The sequence below is a fragment of the Anomaloglossus baeobatrachus genome, chromosome 4, assembly GCF_048569485.1.
Source record: "Anomaloglossus baeobatrachus isolate aAnoBae1 chromosome 4, aAnoBae1.hap1, whole genome shotgun sequence".
NCBI lineage: Eukaryota > Metazoa > Chordata > Amphibia > Anura > Aromobatidae > Anomaloglossus > Anomaloglossus baeobatrachus.
In genome coordinates, this window is record NC_134356.1 from 402,769,901 (window position 1) to 402,787,881 (window position 17,981).

The 17,981-nt window shown below is 45.5% G+C and overlaps 1 protein-coding gene across 1 annotated transcript in view; it reads left to right on the top strand.

The window, feature by feature from the left end:
• Positions 1–17,981, top strand: part of ITIH5 (inter-alpha-trypsin inhibitor heavy chain 5) — a 135,183-nt gene that overhangs the window by 96,900 nt on the left and 20,302 nt on the right. Inside the window, exons 8-9 of the mRNA XM_075345320.1 lie at positions 8,005–8,176; positions 10,011–10,320. Of these exons, the coding sequence (XP_075201435.1) occupies positions 8,005–8,176; positions 10,011–10,320 (482 nt within the window). The remainder of the gene's footprint in view (positions 1–8,004; positions 8,177–10,010; positions 10,321–17,981) is intronic.

A 17,981-nucleotide genomic window follows, 5' to 3' on the forward strand; every position in this document is an offset into this window, starting at 1 on the left:
GGAATGCGGGCAACTTGATTTCTTCGAGTTCGTCGTCTTCTGACCCACCATCAGGTAGGTGGGGCATCCGGGATAACGCGTCCGCATTGGTGTTCTTGCGGCCGGCTCTGTATTTGATAGTGAAGTCATAGTTGGACAGCCGAGCCACCCACCGCTGTTCCAGTGCGCCTAACTTGGCCGTATCCAGATGGGTCAACGGATTATTGTCCGTGTAGGCAGTGAATTTTGCCGCCGTGAGGTAATGCCTAAACCGTTCGGTGATTGCCCACACCAGGGCTAGGAACTCAAGCTTGAAGGAGCTGTAATTCTCTGTGTTTCTTTCCGTGGGCCGTTTTCTGCTGGCGTAGGCGATCACTTTCTCCTTCCCGTTCTGGACCTGGGACAAGACTGCCCCCAGGCCCCCATTGCTGGCATCGGTATAAAGGATGAACGGGAGGCCGTAGTCGGGATACACCAGGAATTCTTCCCCTGCCAAGGCTGACTTCAGCTGGTGAAAGGACCCCTCGTGCTTCTTTCCCCACACAAACGGGGGTCCGGGGGCCCTACCACCCTTGGTCTGTCCCATGAGGAGGTCTTGCATTGGTGCAGCCATCTTCGTGTACCCCTTGATGAAGCGGCGGTAATAGCCCACCAGGCCCAAGAACTGCCTCACCTCCCTCACTGCGGTCGGCCGCGGCCAGTCCTGGATAGCGGTAACCTTCTCAGGGTCTGGGGCGACACCTTCTGCACTCACCACGTGTCCGAGGTACTGCACCTTAGGCTTCAGCAGATGGCACTTGGAGGGTTTCAGCTTCATCCCGTACTTAGCAACCTAAGTACCTCCGCCAGGTGCTCCAGGTGAGCTTCGTACGTCTGAGAATACACGATTACTTCATCCAGGTACAGTAAGACAGTTTCGAAATTAAGATGTCCCAGGCAGCCCTCCATAAAGTCGTTGGAAGGTCCCCCGGGGCATTGCACAGCCCAAATGGCATGCTGTTGAACTCACAGAGTCCCATGGGGGTGGCAAATGTAGTCTTCTCACGATATTCTGGTGCAACCGCCACCTGCCAGTATCCGCTGGTAGGGTAGAGAAATAGTTAGCAGTTTTCAGCGCAGCCAGCGACTCTTCAATATGGGGGAGAGGATAGGCATCCTTATGCGTTATTTGATTGATCTTCCGGTAATCCACACACATTCTCATGGTGCCATCTTTCTTCTTCACCAGCACCAGTGGAGCTGCCCAGGGACTACAACTATCCCGGATGACCCCTGCCTCCTTCATGTTCCTCAACATGTTCTTAGCGCATTGATAGTGTGCTGGTGGGATTGGCCTATACCTTTCTTTGATGGGTGGATGTATGCCCGTGGGGATATGGTGTTGAACCCCTTTAATCCTCCCGAAGTCTAGCGGGTGTTTGCTGAAAACCTGCTCATACTCCTGTACTACCCTGTATACACCCTCTTTGTGATGCGTGGGTGTAGTTTCAGAGCCTACTTGTAATTCCTGGCACCACTCCTTTAGTTGTTCAGGGGTGTGCCACTGTTGGTGGGGGGTGCAGAGGTAGGAGGGGTGGCTTCGTGGATGGCGTGGGGGTCTATGGTAAGCAGCTTGGCAATGGTAGCGTAACGGGGAAGCCTAACTTCTTCCTCCCCACAATTCAGCACTCTCACAGGCACTCTCCCCTTCTTGACGTCAATCACCCCTCTGGCCGCCATCACCGTGGGCCAGTGTTCTGAAGCCGTGGGTTCCACCATCGCCGGGTAATCGCGCTTCTGTGGGCCTACTGTTGCCCTGCAGCAAATCATCATCGCGCTCCTTGGTGGCACCACCAAAGGGGCCACATCCATCACCCGCACTCCACCAATCTCTCCACCCGTCAAGTTCACTTGCTGCCGATGTAGGCGGGCCCGGATTTCAAGCTGCACGGCCCTCTGTCGACCTCCTCCTGCAGTGGTGGACAACTGCTGCAACAGACTCAGCACTTCCCCCATACAATGCTCAATTACATTAGTCCCTAAAATTACTTTTGGGTTACGGTCACTGGATTCATTCAGCACCACAATCATCCCTTGGTGTTTTAACTCGGTACGTCCCACGGTCAGGGTCACTTCTTTGAAGCCCACCTGTGTCATAGGGAGCCCATTGGCCGCAATAATGGTCAGGCTGTCATCAGGAGGGGCAAGTTCACTATCATCCCAATACCGCTGGTACAACGTTTATGGCATAGTGGTTACCTGTGATCCGGTGTCCAATAGGGCCATGGTCGGCATGCCGTCCACCGCCAGGGGGATGATGGGGCGGCCTCCAACGCACCAGTCTTGCCAATTGGTAGGGCCGTTAGGGTCTACTCCTGAGGATTGGCCCTTGGCCCCAGGGGTTCTCGTTTAAACGGGCATCACCGGGAGTAGTGACCAGGCTTGCCGCACCTGTAACAGGTAGGGGGTCCATACCGCTGGTCGTTGATCTTTTTCCGCTGCATCCAGGGGACATCCTCCGGGCTGTCGGCGAGCTGGATCTTCGGAAGCTGGAGTGCGGCGAGGATCCGGGCGAGGTCTCCATCCATGCGGCGGACTTGTGCGGCCAGCTCCTCCATCGGTCCGCCGGGCGCTGCAGGGGCTGGTAGAGCCAGGAGGGGAGGTGCTACCGAGACAGGAGCGGTTTCAGCCGGCCACGGGGCTACATCAGGGGCATCAGGGTTTGGGGCTTGCAGGGCCTTGATGGCCCGCTCTTTCAATACGGTAAAGTCCAGATCGGGATGCTCCAGGGCCCACAGCCACAGCTTCTTGCGGTCCTCCGTGGACCCCAGCCCCTGCAGGAATTGTTCCACTAGCATCTTATTGCTGTCCACATCGTTAATGGTGTCCACTCGTTTCAGTGTACGGAGGGCAGTCTGCAGGCGCAAGGCATAGTCTCTTATGTTATCTGCAGGTCGCTGTCGGTATTGATAAAACTGCATCCGCAATTCAGCTTCTGTGCGGGTCTCGAAAGCGGTTTGGAGTTTCTCAAAAATGGTAGTCACTGAGCCCGGGCCGCGTCGGTCCAGGTCTCCGTCTCCTGCTCAGCCGCGCCGGTTAGCTTCCCTAGCACTACCGCCGCCCGCTGTCTGCCGGTCATGGCATACAGGTCAAGAACCGGGCTAATCTTTTTCCGGAACGCCTGCAAGGCATCAGATTTCCCATCGTATTGCGGCAGCCAGGTAGCACCGGGCACATAGGGCAGGGAGATCGGCATTACCTGGGCGACCGTTGGACCCGCGCCCCCCCGCCTCTGCGGCTGGAGCGAGGGCTGCCATATTTCCATCTCCGGGCACCGCCGCAACCACGACCGGCGCCCCTCCAACAGCCCCGTCAGGCGCAGACATCTTTTTCTGGCCCCCCTTGGTTCTCTCCGACACCTCCTTCTCCCGGGGGCGGGGCTTCACTTTTCACGGGAAGACTACTAGAGCGGGAACTTTTCGCGCCCAAGATGGCAGCAGACTTTCAAATTTTTCGGCCAGACACCGCCGGCGGGGACTGCAAGGCGCACTTCTACTGGTAAGTAGATGGGTAGAATCCTGTTCGTGACGCCAAGTTGTCGCGGGCGGAGGGGTCGGGAACGCCGCTCGCCTGGCGGTTCGCTGGCGCTTGGGTCCGGTGCTTCTGCTCCTCGGTGGCTCGAGCATGGGGCCGGACCTGGGGGCTCGAGCAGCACCTCCTCGCCCACGAGTGAAAAGGGAGGGAAGGTTTGTGGTGGGATGTCGGTTGTGACGCCACCCACGGGTCGTGGTGATGGTGGGCACCACCGCTGCTGGTGACGGGGAATCCTGGGAGCGATGGCGGAGAGCAGCTAAGGTGTTGACCCCTCCGTGGGTAGGGGCTGTTGGTCCTGGGGCCCCGGTTGGGGAGTAGGGAGGAGGGATAGGTGCAGGTGCCGATGCGGGGAAGCAGCATGGAACGGGTGCAACGTTGCGGTGCCGGATGGCACTGTTGTACTCACTCAGGTAGACAAGGACAGAGTCTCTGGTAAACCAAATGGCTGGATGGACGGGGCCCGCAGTCGGCTGCGGTGTCTTCACTTTCCCCGGACGAGTTGATGGTGGCTGTCGTTCCCTGCACCTATGTGTAAGTGTTTGACTCCTATGGCTTTCCACGGGCAGTCCGCTCCCCGGCTTGTACGTGTTGGGAGAGCCCGTTTTGCCCGCAGGCGCTGGCCCTTGGATCTCTGGCCGTAGGCGGTGACTCTTATCCGGACGGGTTGGGCTGTTGCCTTCTGACGGGACTTGGTTGGAAATGAACCCCTGAGGTCCAGACCGCAATCAGGGAATTTGACTGTTCCGGCGGCTTCCGAGCCTAGTCGGGGTCTGAGTACCCTGCCTTGGTGCTTGGCTTCAATCTGCTCCCCGGTTCGGTACCGGCGGGCCACCGCCCGACCCCAGTCCTACCGTTCCGCTGACCTCCACCAACTCCTGCAGACGGCCACCACCGTCTGCCGACCTTGCTGATAGTGCCTGGGCTCCGACCCAGACACACACAGTCTCTCCTCCTCTCACTACCACCTCTCTACTTCAACCTCAAAACTCTCTCTGACCACTTTTCTCGCCTCCAGGCCTGTGAACTCCTCGGTGGGTGGGGCTAACCGCCTGGCTCCGCCCCACCTGGTGTGGACATCAGACCCTGGAGGGAGGCAACAAGGGTTTTGTTTGACTGATATACCTGACCAGGGGAGGGGGTGTGTGTATGTGATGTTATTCTGTGACCCCTGGGGTCCAGGGCGTCACACTCACAGTAGTGTAAACAAATATTCTGTAATTCCTCTTCTTCGTAATGGCGCTAAAATTTCCATTGCAAGGCGTTGGAGACACAATAACCTCCCTCTACCTTGCTAGTTTGGATTAATGAGTCAAATTTTAGTTGTGCAGAACTGTAGAAAAGAGCCCAGTTTTTGTAATTTTGTGGGCGAGGCACTTACATTTATTTTGACAAAAAATGCATTTTTGTTCTTAGATAAATGGTGCCCTCGCCAACATTTTTCTTGGTATTTTTCAAAGCCGTTATGTTTTTTCTTTGCAGAACCTCTTTTTGAAAAACATCAAATTGTATTTAAGATATGTGGATGACGTGTTCATTGTTTGGGATGGCTTATCTGAGCTTTTTGCTGACTTTGTAACATATCTAAATTCATCCAATACAATGAACATGTCATTTACGTATTCATTTGGTGGTCTCTCTGTGAGTTTTCTTGATGTAGATATTTTCATGAAGGAAGGAAAAATATGCACAAAGGTTTTTAGAAAACCGACTGCCTCTAATTCCGTACTGCACTTTGAAAGTGCTCATCCACATCATACCAAAGTGGCCTTGCCGTTTAATCAATTTTTAAGATTAAAACGAATTAATAATGAGGAGGACATATTCTGGCAGCAGACAGAGGAATTAAAGGGAAGACTAAAAGAAAGAGGTTATCCTGAACTCTTAATTGAGAACTTGCTAAAAAAGGCTATTGCAAGATCAGAATGTGACACACCTCATCTGGCAAAAAAGAATAAGTTAGCATGGAAGACCTCTAGAAGATTAGTTTTCAATTTCAAGTTTGGCTCTCTGGACCACATAATAAAAAACACCATATACAAAAACTGGCACATTTTGCAGAACGACCCTGACTTTAAAGAAGTAACTTCAGAAAAACCTTTACTAACGTACCGTAAAATCAATAATCTGAAAGATCTATTGGTAAAAAATAGATTAAAAAAATCCAAAAACCTGGTTAGACAATGCATGTCCAATAGGTAACTTTAAATGTGGCAACTGCCGGTTTTGCAAGCTATATTTAGTAGCTAACCCTGTAAAATTTGGCCCGTATTCACATTGGGTCAGGCATTTTATTTCCTGCAAGACAAAATTTGTAGTTTATGCAGTGGTGTGCCCTTGTGGCCACTTCTACATTGGAAAGACTATACGTCCGTTATATGTTCGTTTTAAAGAACACTATAATTCTATTTTGTCAAATAAAGGTTCTCCCAGACTAATTGAACACATGCAGGAAAGTCATAATGCTAACCCAGATCTTTCGAGGTTTGCTGGACTTGAATGTGTTAATCTACCACCGTAAGGTGGCGATCTACATAAGCTACTGTTACAAGTTGAAGCAAAGCTTATTATAAAGTTCAAAGCACAGGGCAATTAGGTTTGAATGACCGCAATGATTTATCAGTGTTTTTGTAACCGTTTTTGTAATCATGTTTGAATTTGAGTCCTCTTTTGACTCTTCCTTGTGAAAGGTGTAAAATGGAACTTCAATATCGTATGTATCTCAGGAGTTCTTTGTTCCTTTTTAATTATATGCACTTGTGATGCTTTTACTGGCGGAGATGAAGACCGAGTGTTCCATGGATGGTCTGTAGTCACTGCTGTGGACCTGTGGAAGTGTGATTATATGCGAAACGGCTGTGGTCCTGGTAGGACCTGCACCTAGTCCTCACCCTGCGTTTTATATGCATCTATTTGTAAAATAAAGAAGAAGTTTTTTACCGGATCTGAGTTGGATTGTGCGGTTGTTTCATTCTCCTAACATTGGCTATATTGAGGTTCTTTATCCTTTCAACACGCACCCAGGACCGGTGAGTGAAATGGGGTTTCCGTGAGATGTCCATTCCCCCCAGGACTATTGTCAGGCTGGTTATGGTGGTGCAGAACCGTCTTTTCTTTTCTTACTCAATGAGTGAAATCTTATTTGCACCTTTAAGTAAACCCAATTGTTTCATAGCTGGAGAACAAGACATGAACCACACATCCAAAAATCATACTTTGATCTAATGCCGCTAGGCAAAAATTTATATACCTGAATATGAAGTTCTTGGTTTAACATTCTGATCAGACTGTATGAAGCCCACAACCACGTCACGGCGAGTCTCTCAGTGGGTCCCTAACTTATTTGAAGCTTTAAGGATGCGGCGCTGTGTGCCAACCACTGCAGTAGTGAAAATGCACCAATAGGGCAGGTGACCTGGTGCCTCACAACACCCATGCTGCAAGGCAGAGCTCCCATGACTCCAGGACACACCGTCCCACTGACACAAAGCCACCACAACAATGGCCGCCACACAGCACAAGCACCCTGTGGAAGGAGCTGGACAACTCACCTTCCACAAGCTCTCAGCATGTGAGCTGAGAGCAAAAAGGCAGAAACCCAATTGTTTCACTCTAAGAACAAAAAACTTAGATTTTTAGGTACTCATGGTATTTATATCAAAACTCAACAATTTTCAATTAATCTGACCCCTGTTATTAAAGCATTCCTCTTATTACCCTGGTCATAGGTAACATTTATGCCACACATAATCACTACTCATAGATAAGCTTTCACTATATGCATATTTCCGAGGTCTGAACAGGACTTCCCATCCTTCTTCTCACATTTCTCCCATACCATCCCCCCACTTCCTTTCCTCCTCTCACCAAAGTTCATCCCTGTTTTTACTTTCTTACAAAATAAAAGTTGATCTTACACTATGGTTATATGACAATATTACTGTCTTTAGAACATTGAAAATGCTAAATAAAAATGCTCATAGTTGAATATTATGTCTGATGAGGACCCAAATATAGGGGTCGAAACGTTATAGTTTTTTGGACTCCCTGTATAATAAATTCCTTATATTCATTTTGGAGTGCCAAGTTCTTCTTTAGTTTATTAATGGGCTTGAACCCCTTTTTGAGCAGCCATTTTTCCAAGTGTGCCATAAATCTCATTCTGCAAAGTAGACTATTATTTTGAATGCTCCAGATAATTTTCACCCATGGATATAGGGCCTTGGCATGAAAAGGGAAAGTTTTAACCTGGATTAATTCTGATATAACAGAAGTGTGACCTAGTGAGTTACATATGTCTGACATGTGGTATAACTGACTTTTGTGCAAGTTCTAACTGCCAGATTGTTCTTCTAACACTGACGTAATATTAATTTTTCTTCATTAGTTGGCATCAATTGCTCACTGCTAATATATAAGTTTCTTTGTTGAGCTGAATATCTTTATTTCCTGTAGACCAAAGAAGCTTTATTTACAATTCTTCGGGATTTGAGGCCTGATGATCACTTTAATATAATAGGATTTTCGAACAAAATCAAAGTTTGGAAGCCAAATGAGCTTGTAAAAGTTTCTCCTAACAACATCCGAGATGCAAAAAAATTTATATTTGGCTTGTCACCTACAGGAGGTGGGTTCTCCTAAACTACTGATTTTTAACATTGTGTGACATACAATTTTATCAGTGTATAAACTTGTATACATTAACAAGAATAAGACAGGCATTCTCTATGAATATATTTTAAATATATATATATATATATATATATATATATATATATATATATATTTTTTACATTTTATATAGATATATTTTATATATACTTTTCTTTTTTATTTAAGACTGCAGTGTTAAAATAGTAATAAGTAAAATTATATATTACAGTATATGTCCATTAAACCCAATATATATACATATATATATATATATATATATATAACAGTTTCAAAACTGTTTATAACATTTTTATTCATAATGACTTTGTAAAAATATGTACATTCTTACAAAATATGTACAAAATTGAATTTCTTTGTGTAATTCATTGTGAGTCAATACTTATCGATTGACATTCCAAGTCCAATTACCACAAAACCACAGAGCTCATGATAAGTTAGAATAATTATTGATTATAGTTGGTGCAAATTGACCACATTAATAATCTAAGGCCACTTAGGAGCCCTGAAAAACATCTCCTGCCTCCTGACATCGGACCTCCTCCTATGATTAGATAATCCGGTGAGCCATCACATGTATGTTACGCTACAAAAATGACGTCACACCAGCCTGGCTATTTAAAAGGAACATGCCATGTTATAAAACAGTCTTAGCCTGCAGCTTTATGGTTGACCTTCAGGTTCTGATGCCGTGCAGCCGCCACTCTGGAGCCCCCCTGCCTTCAGAAAATGAACTTTATTCCCTTCTGGCAGCCTTGTTCTTTCTGTCCTATAGATTTGTGGTCAGAGCGGTCTCAGTTACCGCTGGGTATACAGTAAGTGGTGGCTGTAACCATGCCCCGGTACTGACAGCCGGATTAGCAGTGCATCAGGGCAGAGCCGGCTGTCCATCAGTTCCTGTGGCCAGGCTACAGCCGCCGCTCCTTATGCAGAGAGTGGTGACTGAAACCGAATCGGCTGTGCATTTATGACTGAAGGCTGCCGGGAAAAATTTTATTTCCTCCTGGTGCTCTCAGTGCAGCAGCCGGACACTAGCAAGAGGCTATTAACCGGTCATGAAGATGTCATGCAAAAAAGCATGACAGATTCCCTTTAAAAGAAGAGTTTTGGATGCGGAGCTATAAAAAGAGATTCTCATGGCTTTTGTCCAGCGGCCTAAGATTACATGGTCAATATACCGGGTCCTGCATATTGATTCATACCAGCTTGAATTCTATTTAAAGTATATTTAATGTTTCTTATTCCATAGTTTCTTAAATTGTGCTTCATGTTTAATATTTGTTAATATTGGGACACAAAATATAAGAATAATGACAGTGAAGTACCACTGATAATATTACAATATATTAATAACAGGTTGGGAGTATATCAGATATACCTTGAAAGGGAATCTGTCATTGGTTCTGTAACCTAATCTTGGAGAAGCATGATTTAGATACAGAGACCCTGACTCTGGCAATTTGTCAATTACTGGGTTATTTGATGTAGTTTTGATAAAATCATTGTTTTATCACAAGCAGATTCAAACTAGAGGACTAGTAGACCTGCTGCTAGGTAGTCCTCCATGTTCATAAGGTCTGTATTACCAAGCCCACAGAACTGATTGATAGCTTTCTGACTATACATAGTGTACATAAAAAGCTATCAATCAGTGGTGTGGATGGGGGTAGGGTAGATGGTGACAGATTGCATGTAATAATGAATTTCTAAATAGAAGATTAGATTTTTTTTATTGTTTTATGTTGGTTTTTTTTTCATGGAATGTACTTAACAAACACTCTCTATTTAAGGTACAAATATAAATGGTGGCATCCAGACAGCATCAAATCTCCTGAAGGATTACCTTGCTAATAATGGCAAACATGAAAAGAGCGTCTCTCTGATTATATTTTTGACTGATGGGCGACCTACCATTGGGGAGATTGAATCTAGCCGAATTTTAGGAAATACTAAAAATGTAATTCAAGAAAAGTTCTGCCTATTCAGCATTGGAATAGGTAATGATGTGGATTTTCATCTATTAGAGAAACTCTCTCTAGAAAACTGTGGCATGATGCGCAGGATCAGTGAAGATGAGGATGCTGCACTTCAGCTAAAAGGGTATGTAGTTTCCAAAGATATTTTTTTAAAGCGTCTGAATTTGAAAGCCTATTGTATAATAGCCTGTTAAAGATAAGGGAACTTTACAGATTTTCTGGTTGTGCCATTGTGTACTAGAGTACAAGTCTCCTTTGGCTGTTGGTCGATTTCATGGTGTCAGACAGTCATGTGGTTTCTGGCAATAGTAGGTCACAGACTTTGGCTAAGCTAAATGCTCCCTGACTTTCTATTAGGTAGCTTTACTGCTGGGTTTTCATCTCTTCCCCTTTAGGACCCAGCAAAGTGCTCATTACATCTAGCTGCTAATTATCAGTATTCCCCTTGTGCTTAAATACTTCCATCTTCCCTGGACTTGTGCTGGTGATATAATTCAGTTCCTTCACAAGCCCTGGATGCAAGCAGGCGGCTTGCACTCATCAGTAGGATCGTTGCTGGTCTATACTGAACTTTTTTCTCAGTCATCTAGAGAGATAAGTTGTTTTGTTCTTTTCCTTTGTTTGTTATGTGTGTCTTCTAGTGCCTAGTGGGGTTAACGAAGAGCTCATTCCATCCACTTTCTACCTTGTGCGCAGATCAGGGTCAGATAAGGGTCAGGTATCCATCGCAGCGCATAGGTGTGGAACCTATTTAGAGTGGTGAGGGAACCCAGGGCCTAACGGTAGGCTTGGTCAGAGGTCACCATCTCACCCTTTCCTAGACACAGGTTTTGCCTTCCCTTACACCGTTCACTTGATACTTTCCCGTACCTAGCGTGACAGTGGCATGGTCCTTTTGTTTCATCCATAATTTAAGGGACAACAGTTGCATTCAGACAATTACATCATGAAACCTAAATGTATGTCAGCTTATGTATGTCAGCTTAGCTGACTGGCTGGTTGACTGACTGGTCTCCCATGTTGAAAGAGTGGAAAATGTCTATTGCTATTTTGAAAAAATATATTTTTTTAATCAATTCGTGATTAGAGATGGGCGAATTCACATATGTGCAGAATCAGTGGGTCTGGCCGGACTTGATACCGTACTTGACCCCGTATGCTGAAACCCATATAAGTTTAAGGAACCCAAACTTAAATGTTATAAAATGGTGTTAGTAAGGGCTAGGGGGCTGTAAAAGTAAGCAAAATTGGAATTAAAGCAGAACAATTATATTTACCAAGTCTCTCATGGGGCTTTCACACTGCTTCCGTGTCTGCTTATTAAACCTTATGGATATGCACTGCTTCCCCAGCATACTCATTCTGACAGTATCTGTGATTAGATGCAGTATGACTGCTGGCATGCCGACGTCTGTGATTGGTTGTCCTGTATGCATTATCTTGACTGTGTATCAAAATGAGTGACCCCATGTGGCTTATTTAAGTAAATATTTTTTTAAAAATGGCATGCAGACCCTCCAATTTTGATACCCAGTTAAAATAAAGCGGATATCTGGGGTCTGGTATTTTCAGGCTGGGGAGGCCCATGGTCATTGGGCCCTCCCAAGCCTAAAAATAGCAACCTGCAGCCACCCCAGGATTGGTGCATGCATTAGATAACTAACTCAGCTCATCCCGATTGCCCTGGAACAGTGGCAGTTGGGGTAAAATAAGGAGTTAATGACAGCTGTGATTTGTCAAAAAAGTCACAGCTGTAATCAAGCCCGTTTTTTATGTGGTTTCAGTGTATTTTTACAAGAAGATGCAGATTTTGTGCAGTAATGCACTCAATGCTGGATCACCGGATTAATCTATGTGCACATGTTGAGTATTTGGTTGCAAACATTTCTGCACCAAATTTTCATCTCCTGGCAAAAAAAAGCACTAAAACCGCATGAGTTCACTTAAAGTCAATTCACCCGAGATCACAGCTAGGGTACCGTGGAAACAGCCTGCTGTGACCTCAGGTGAACTCATTGACATCACCGCCCAAATCTGCGGTTCCGTCAGTGTGTCCTGCATGCCGCATTGCATGGTCATGTTTTCTAATGTGACTGCAAAATGTGACCTCAGATAAGCAGAGTCGAGATCATCATGGGACTTCGTGTCTGTAGATTACGTCAGACATGCAGGAGTGTTTTGAGCATTAATAAATTGGAGAAAGAGGGTGTTTTTGTTTTGTTTTTTTGTAAAGGATTTTTCTCTGTCTTTTGTGTTTATTTCTTGTGACTTAGATGATTAGTAGTGGGGGGGGTCTCCTGATAGATCCCTACCCATTACTAATCTGAGGCTTAATGACAGCTACTTTTTTGACAAATCACAGCTGCTATTAACCGCTTATTTTATCCTGATTGCCACAGATACAGGTCAATCAGAATGAGCCAGGTAACCGCCAGGATTGGTGCATCTAATGGAAGCGCCAATTCTGTGGCAGCTGTGGGCTGCTATTTTTAGTCTGGGGAGGGCCCAATAATCAAAGGTTGCTCCAGCCATAAAATACCAGCCCTCAGCTGACTGCTTTATCTTGGCTGGGTATCAAAATTGTGGAGGACCAATAGCCTTTTATTTAAATAATTTTAAAAAAGCCACATGGGGTCCAGCATATGTTGATACACAGACAAAATAATGCACACAGCTGAGTGCTGCAGCCTCCAGCTGTCTGATTTATCTGCGCAGGTATCAAAATACGAGCGACCCTATGCCATTTTTTCCAGTTATTTATTTTTACACTCCACTTCCAGGACTCAGACATCTAGTATGAGGGCAACCAATCACAGATGCAGGCACGCCGACAGTCTGGCTGCAACCAATCACACAGAGGGTGGGGGGAGAAGCAGTGAATATTCATGAAATCTAATGAGTTGACACAGAAACAGTGTAACAGCTGTGCAGGAGCCTCAGTAAGTATAAATGTCTTGCTTTAATCCCATTTTGCTCTATTTTTTTTTATTCGTATGGCCGAACCCAAACCCAAACAGTAACACGGACTTCCCTGAGAAGTCCGTGTTCAGGGTTCGTGCATGAACACTAGGTGTCCAGTATGGACCTCGAACTTTACAGTTCGGGTTTGCCCATCACTATATACAATAATACTTTATTAACAAAGCTAAGTATAACAGTTGTGACCACAACTTGGCAACTGGGAAGAAATATCTGGCCACAGCTAACTCTACAAATATTTACTTCATCTGATAAATTAGTGATTTTCACAATATTCACCAGAGATGCTTCCCCATGGGTTACTGTAGCAATAATACCAATTTGTATAGTTTATTTTTCCTTTTGTTTCCCAGGAGAAATTCCAGAATCGACACTGACCCCGGTATATAATTTGGCTCTCCTTAAAGCAAATTGAATATTATTTATAGAAGCTATTGTTCAGTACACAAACATACAAGATCAGAAGGGACACATCTGCAAAGGAGCCTAATATAACCCCAGAATTTTCTAGTCATTACTCATGTATACTGGAGTCTTTATTCATCCAATAGGCAATGAAAGAAGTGGTGGAACACTGTCCATTCATTCAGACAGGACAATTCAGATCACTATTTTCAAAACAAGTGGGGGTCCCAGTTGTTGGTCCTTCACTAATCAGCAATTTTGTGGATATGTGATTTTTCACTAAGTCAGAACAACTCCTTTAAGTTGGTTATACACTTTAACTAGCTATTGACTGAACAACAATTTGGCTGACGTTTATCACTTCCAGCCCCAAACTCCCCATACTCATGTACACATAGTTGGGCCAAGCATGCATGAGTCCAGGGAATAAACCCCTGCCAGACACCTCTGTTGGCCTATCTCATTTATGGAGAAAAAGTATCAGGCATGTTAAATTTCAACATTTCTGATCCTTCTTGCCTTCAACATCTGCTATCAGGAGAGTCAGAAATCCCACATACAGATTAAATAGTTGACCAAGTTCTGTTGACTTTCTTCTAATGCCTATTATAACTATTATAGAGAAAAAGAACAGTAACATATGGTTCCTACTATCTGGTGTTTTGTTTCTACATAAAGGATATAATATTAATGGATCAGATTGTCTGAATTGCCTGTCATGTCCTGCCCGGAGCCGCAAATGTGGATTGCTACTACAGTGTCGGACTCTCTTCACATTGTGAAATCGGACAGGCAACCTGGTCTCTCTTAAGTGCTCACCTCTGCTGGGCATCGGCTGAGTTGTTTCACTGCTCCCAACTGTGCAGTAGTTAATCCTTTTTGGAGCAGTGTGCAACTCTTCTGAGAGCCAGGTTGATTATTACCATGCACAGCTGGTCTCTTCCTATTTAAGGCTGGGGAGTATAGTAAGAGATTGCCAAAGATAGCTTCAGCGATCCCCTTCTCAGAGGTTATCTCATTCATGGTGAACTACAGTTGCTATTCTGCATGGTGTGAACGTTCCCCTGTTGTGAGTTTATTCCCTGCCCATTCTTTATTCCCCTGTACACATATTGTCTCCCCTTTGTGTTTGAGTGCAGTGTGTACATAGTTTTGTTCTGCGTTGTCTGTGTCTTTTCTGTTGGGTTTTGTTACTGGGTTTCCGGCCCGCTCCCAGGGTGGGGGAGTAAGATCAGGGCTCGCACAGGAGACAGGGTCACGCTGGTGGATCAAACCTGGCTACCATGAAGCTTTCCTCAAAGATAAGGGACAGCACAGGGTCTCGAGTCTAAGAGCCAACTTAGGAGCCCCTGCTCCATCAGTACATACCCTGTAACATTTCCCATTTGAGGTTCACTCACCTATCCAGGTATATCAGAATTAACATGGACAACATCCCAAGCTTTTTACCTTGCAGTACAAAAAGGTAAAAAAAATTGTCATTTGAACAGAAAAGTGCATTTTCCATTACATAGAACAGGAAGAGTATTTCAAGTGGGTTTCAATGAAGATTTTACAGGAGATTTGTTTCAAAATCCCTTTGTGTGAATCTACCTTAAAAAGAGTGGATTAGTAATTGGATCAATGATGGATTTTAACTAAAGGTACCGTCACACATAACGAGATCGCTAGCTAGATCGCAGCTGAGTCACGGTTTCCGTGACGCAGTAGCGATCCCGTTAGCGATCTTGTTATGTGTGACACCTACCAGCGATCAGGCCCCTGCTGTGAGATCTCTAGTCATTGCTGAATGGTCCAGGCCATTTTCTTCAAAGGCGATGTCCTGCTGGGCAGGACACATCGCTGTGTTTGACACTGTGTGACAGGGTCACAGTGACTGCTGAGATCGTTATACAGGTCGCTACTGCGACCTGTATTGTTCCTGCATCGCTGGTAAGATCTGACTGTATGACATCTCACCTGCGACCTCCCAGCGACTTACCTGCGATCCCTATCAGGACACATCGTTTTCGGGAACGCTGGTAAGTCGTTGTGTGTGACTGGGCCTTAAGACTAAACCAAGCTGGATGCTGTAACACCACAAATTAAACCAAACTCAGAGGTTAGGGTCATTCGCAATCCAGTCCTGACCTAATGTCATAATAATTACTCAAAAAGTCATTTGTGATACCCAAATTGGAAAAACTGATTAAGCCTAAGCTCCAGACAAAGAAAAGCTTTAAAAATCCTTTCCAAAATTTCACCTTAATTAAAATTAATATGTAGCTTTATTATAGAATCCAGGGGTGTCCTTACTTAATTCCCACCCCAACCTGGTTCATAGTTGCAAATAGCAGAGACGATACTTTGACATGACAGGACAATTTTTATCTTTCATCTTTTAATTTCTTTTAACCTCTTTTATAATTAAATGAATGCCTGCAAAGAAAACACAAACTGTATGGGTAGAGAGAAGGCATGGAATAGTTTCGGGCCATCTGACCATTCCCACAGCCTATGTAAATTGAATTAGTTATTTTTACCATTTATGTGATACTTAGCTGAAAATTCGGAAGGGTAAATAGAGATATGTGTGTCTGTCTAATACTGGTATCCTCTCCAAGTGAGTTGACATGCAAGTTTTAAAAAAAAATAAAAAAAAAAATGTTTCTATTATTTGATCAAACAGATCTATATCTGCCCCCACAGGTCAAGTAAAATAAACATCAGCTAGTGTGCTGAAAAGACAAAGTTAACCAGCATTTTCCATGCTGTATGCATTTATATATGTATGCAATCAATCACTGAAGCATTCTTGCTGTTTTCTTTCTATCTTTGTAAAAAAATAGAAGTAAGCTGGATAAAGGTTAAACTAACATAGAAGAATTTATTCTTAATTCAAATGCCTGATGTTACAGTTTGGTGATTCCCCGGCATGCTTTGTATATGTGCCGCCCCCGTGTCAGCAACTGAGCTGCTCGGATCTGGATCCGTGGTGGCTCGAGGGTCTCCTGACCCAGGGGTCGTGCGGCCACTCAAATGAAGGGGGTATTTACAGGGGATTACCACATACCACATACCCGTGGTATGTGGTAATTAGTAGTACCACCGCTGCAGTTGGGAGTACCCAGGGATGATGGAATGGGGCAGCCAGGTGTTGTGGACCCTCCACGGGTAGGGGGAATACCCCGGGACTAGGTTGTGGTGAGGGGGAGTGCTGTTGAATGCAAAGGGGGTCACTTGCGTACTCACTCAGTCCATTAAGCTGACACCGACAACTGGATAAACCAAAGTTCTGGATACCACTGCCGCTGAGGGGAGCTTAGTTTGGGTCCCGTCCCCAATGGTGCTGCCTGGTGATCCATGACCTGCCTCCTGGCACTCAGTTTACTTCTCTGTTGGTCCTGGTAGGATGAAACTTGCCGGGTCTCGCTTCCCACTATGGCTAAGTGTGGGAGCTTGCTCTCAGGGTTCACACTTGGGATTTTCTGGACTGTTTTGAGTGGAAAGTCCTATCCCCCTTGTTGGTTGGGCTAGTACCTTGATTTTGGAGTGGGTGGGAACAGCTCTTGAAGACTCCGTTCTCCTCGGGTAAGTTATCGGGTTGCCTGAAGCTACTGCCAGACCTAGGGTCCACGTACCCCGTCATGCCCTGGTCCCAGCCCGGTGATGGTGCAAGGCCGCCGGCTGTCCTCCTCAACAGTTCCGTGCCCCTTGCCATGATCCCCTGCGACCGGGGGCCCAGCTCCTCTAGGCCCAGACAACTGTCTGCCACATAGATTACTCCTCAGGAGCCCTGCTCCTGACCTCCTCTCCCTTTCACTTTTCAAGCTCGACTCTCTCCTACTGACACCCCTAACTTCTTCTCCAACCCCCCCCCCAGGTGGGCGACCCTATTCCACTCAGGCCATCCACTGGTGTGTTTGGTGGGTGTGGTGCAGGGTATATCTAGGATTTGATTAGCTGATGTAGGCAACACCATGTGGTTAGGGACCCTAAACCAAGGAGGAGGTGGATACTGCCCTGGAGGGCAGATTGTGCAACACCCTGTGACGACCTGATAGTCCAGGGGCGTCACATATACCACACTACAGCCAGGGCTGACCTTAGGGGTGTGTGACCTTAGCTCACACATGCTTTAAAAGGGGGATTCTCAAGTTATTTAGTTAAACTGAAAAAGCAAGTCAGTTGCAGATTTGTTCATTTTACTATCTGCTTCCATTGTCCTGCCATGAGAGCTTTTATCTTACATAGTGCATAGCTTATTTTCATGAAGCTTGGCTGTCAGAGTCTGGCCAAGTATGTGCAGTGGTTACATTGCATGAGAGGAGTTAATTCTTAAAATCAAAGCCACCTCTCTCCAACTCATTGATTTACATACAGCAGTTAGCAGCTCACCTCCCACCATCTCCCTCTCAGCTT